General features: G+C 50.6%; 1 protein-coding gene across 1 annotated transcript in view; it reads left to right on the top strand.

Moving 5' to 3' along the window:
- LOC101643207 (myocardial zonula adherens protein) overlaps positions 1-4,110 on the top strand; it is a 109,691-nt gene that overhangs the window by 42,378 nt on the left and 63,203 nt on the right. Inside the window, exon 5 of the mRNA XM_045286472.1 lies at positions 3,602-3,727. Coding sequence (XP_045142407.1) covers positions 3,602-3,727 — 126 coding nt within the window. The remainder of the gene's footprint in view (positions 1-3,601; positions 3,728-4,110) is intronic.

A 4,110-nucleotide genomic window follows, 5' to 3' on the forward strand; every position in this document is an offset into this window, starting at 1 on the left:
AGCCATTTATCTCTCTGCCCTTCAATTAACCCCACCTGTGTTTATCGGCCAGCTTGGCACAATAAACTTTAACCATCTCAGATTCTCTTTTCTTTTTTTTCCCCCTTCCTTGTGGCCGACCTCACAGGGCTTGGCTGGAAGGCACTAAAGCAGTTTCTGTGAGTACCACTGTCAGTCCAGGCTGTAGCTATGCCCTAAACAGCCCACGGGGCCGCCTTCTTAGACCCCCGGGGCTCTCAGGGTGGCTCAGTCCATCATCACGCAATGCTCTTAGGTTGCGGAGAGAGCCGTGAGGACACCCCAGGTCTGGGATGTCAGAGCCTTTAGAGATGTGTGCCTAAACCTAGCTTCTTTGATGGTCTCCGCAGACCCCTGTCGGCTCCGACAGTGCAGATCCTGGAGCACACCGATTGCTGCGTGTGGGCTCACCTGACCGCTGCCCACACCTGGGCATATCCTCCTGGCCCAGTGTTGGTGCCCCTCTCACCTGAGCACATAGATATATTTCCTCTCTGGTGGCAGGAGCATCCCTATGGTTGGCTCAGCACTCCAAAAATAATTTTCTGAATGAATTCCTTAATTGAAATCTGAGGATTTCAAATTGTGTTCAGCCCAGCCTTCGGATAACCAACAGGAAGGCACCTTATGGGTATGAGTCTATATAATCATTGCGTAAGCTGCAATATTTATGAGAGTGAACTCTTGTGGTTGAGGAAACAAGATGGGATGATTGGCCCTTCTGCCCACAGGCTACTTCCAGAATGAGTCCATGGAGCGGGGGAGCTACCACCCGCATTGCCTGGTCTCAGTTCATGGCACCTGTAGTGTGCGGTGCACAATCCACGTGGCCAGACACAGCCACCCTGAGGAGAAGGACCAGACCCGCCCCTTTCTGTCCTCGCTTCACCTATGGGCCCCCCTCCCTTTACCGTGTGTACAGCCTGGTTCTGAATAAGAGTTTCTTTGCGAAGAAGGGCTTTGTTGCCAGGTAAATCTGAAATCGTTGGAGTCTTTTTTTCTCGGCATAAAAGCTTTGTCCTTCCACAAATAGTTATTGAGTGTCTACTGTCTGTGTGCCTGTGCGCTCCTGCTGCTTCGGAAAGTGGTACAACATCAGATGCTGGGACATCCCTAGGCAGTTTGGCAGCCTGGCTGCTTCCCAGGCCTCACCTACCACTGTCCGTACTGTCCGTAGCAGAGACTGGGCTTGTTTTCATCCTGAGCAGCGGGACTAAAGAGGGTTGCCCCGACTCTTTGTCTTCTGTTACCTGCCCCCCTGAATCCAACCAAACCTACCAAATAAGCAAGCAGACATTCAGAAACAACAACTACAAACCCAATTAGTGAAAGGGACCCAGAGAAAACCTGGCTTTCAGGACAAAGCCCTCTCTAGCAATGTGTCTGGAGAATAAATAGAGAGTGAGGCGCACCGGGTCTCTCTGACGGAGGGATGCTCTGGCCGAGAGTTCCCATCTCAGGGCTTCGAGAAGCCCCCACTGACGAGAAGGGAGAATTCGAGGGCATCAGCACAGACTTAAAAGTGAACCTTCTGTAACCAGTGACGGTGAACAACGGCCCCTCGTCCAGGGATTCTGTCTTCAGTCAACTCTGCTCTTTGGAACAAACAATAACCAGGGAGGGAGGGACAAAAGTCACCCGCCAGCAGCATGGTGTCACTGTTAGAAGTCCGCGGGCAGAAAGGCAGCATCAACTGCCTTCAAGGACCCAGTCTGCTGACGTTGACTCGCTCCTCTAGCCGACACACTCCTCGGCACAGGGCTCCCCATGGTTGGCATGTTTCAAACTCCGTGCTTGGGAAATGAAGCCGTGGCTAGGATGAGTCCGGATTGCTTATGTGACCGGAACTGAGATCCCAACGATGGGCTGGCTTGGCCAGTGGAACCGATGGGGCAACATCTCCGTCCATGCCTCCCAGCTCTGCGGGCATTCTCCTTTTAAAGTAACGCATGCCTCCTGGGAAGCAACCCCCAAACATAGGACAGACGGTAAACTAGTGGGGGGCGGGGAATCTGTCCCCTCTTCTAACTTCCCATTCTTGGTTCCTATTTTTAGAAACAGCCATTGCTATGTGGCTCTTCACACCCCACAGGTATTTATAGTCTGTAGAAAAAAATCAGGCATATGTGCATATTTTTTGCTTGTGTCTTTTTTTTTTCATGCCCAGGCTAAAATATTTAACAGGCTTTTATCCCCTCCAGTTTTCATTTTCCAGATTTTGGATAATATTCTGAATCAATGCATCTAGTTCCACCTTCTCATTTTTAACAGCTTCAGATTTAATTGTGTAAGCCACTGTCACGGAGTGACCCTCCTCATACCGACCCTAGAGGACGGGGTAGCACTGCCCCCCTTTGTTTTCTGTGACCGTAACTCTTCAGAGGGGCAGGCAGCCTCATCTTTCTCCTGAGGAGCGGCTGGTGGGGTCCAATGGCTGCCCTTGCAGTTCGCTGCCCAGTGTGCCACTCATGACCCCACTGGGGCGCCGCTCAGCTGTGCAGATGTGCTAGCGTGTTTGTGTGTGTCTTCTTCTTGGTGAACGTGGGGGGTGCTCCAGATGAAGTTACAGTTAAGACCGTTGATGTTTCCCCTCTCCCAAATCCCTTCCGCTCTGCTGCTCACTCAGAAGGGGGTAGGACTTTTCAGCCAGGTGGGCCGTCACCTGAGATTACCTCTGGTATTTTCCTAGGTGGACCTTTTTTGATGGCATGATTGTGTACTATATTCATAACACCTCATCTGACCTCCTTCTCTTTTTGGTAAAGTGACTTTCTATTGGAGAACAGTCATGATATTTATAGAAGTAGAGAGACGAATGAACCTTCAGGTACCATCACCGAGCTCCAATATATTCCAGCAACTCCGTGTCAGTGTGGTTGCAGCTACACCCTTCCCTGTAGTCCTCCACGCTCCTGCTGATGGTGCTGAAGGCTTTTGTGCTTAAGTGGGTCGACACATATGAGCACAATTTCCATTCATCCACGAACTCCTCGATGCCTCCTCTAACACAAGGTTGAAATTACCCCACTCGTCTTATTTGTGTTCAGTTCAGGAGAAAACATGGTATATACATTGCAGTTAATAAATGTACCTCTCTCTCCCCTCTTTTTGCAGTTAAATTGTGGTGAAGATAGATAGATCAAACATTTGCCAAGTCAGCCATTTCCCCTTGTGTGTGTATGTCTGGGACATTTATTACGTTCTTTATGTTGTGAACCCTTTATGACTACCCTTTTTCCAGGTTGTACCATCACCATTAGGTTAATATGTTTCATAAGCTTCTTTTAATATATGTTCCACCTCCATATATATATATATATACTTGCACAATGTATTTGCTGAAGACATTCTCCTATGACAATGCCATTTAAAAATGAATGGAACGTGGCACTTTTAATTTTTCCATGCTACGCTTCCCCCATGGCCCCTGCTGCTTCTCTTGACCCGGAACCCTGATGGGTGGTTGGTTTGTTGCTTGTGCTTTGCCCCCTCCATGGGCCCACGCCTTACACACAGAATGGAGGCTGACGAATGCCCTGGAACCCCCTTGAGAGCCATAGACCTGAAGGGATTCTCGTTGTAGGTGGAATCATCCCAAGAAGCCAACGCCGAGGTGCTGAGAGAGATGACCAAGAAGCTGTACGGCCAGTACGAAGACCGGCTGCATCAAGAGCAGCAGAAGCACCGGGCGGAGCGAGAGGCACTGCTGGTTCGTATGGCGTGGCTGCTGACAGCGCCGCTGGGCAGTTTGGGGTTTATTGTTGTTGTTGACCAGGTACCAGCTACTCCGTTCTGATTCCGGGGGACTCCAGGTCTGTCTGAGTCGAACTGGGAACCACAGGGTGTTCAACGCCTGCTTATTTGGAAGTGGATGGCCAGGCGCTCCTTCCCAGAGCCCCAGGTGCACTCCCAGTTCTGACATCAGGATTCCAGCGGCTGACCTTGCAGTTCGCCGCCCAGGGCATCACTCTCGACCCCACTGGGGGCGCCGCTCAGCTGGGTAGCTGTGCGAGCAAGTTTGATTCGCAGCCGAGCGCCTTACCTGTGTGCATCACAGGTGAAGTTCAAATAGTTAGGTGCGTTAATGAACTC

The sequence above is a fragment of the Echinops telfairi genome, unplaced genomic scaffold, assembly GCF_000313985.2.
Source record: "Echinops telfairi isolate 266 unplaced genomic scaffold, ASM31398v2 ScPeMD7_8;HRSCAF=38, whole genome shotgun sequence".
NCBI classification, from domain to species: domain Eukaryota; kingdom Metazoa; phylum Chordata; class Mammalia; order Afrosoricida; family Tenrecidae; genus Echinops; species Echinops telfairi.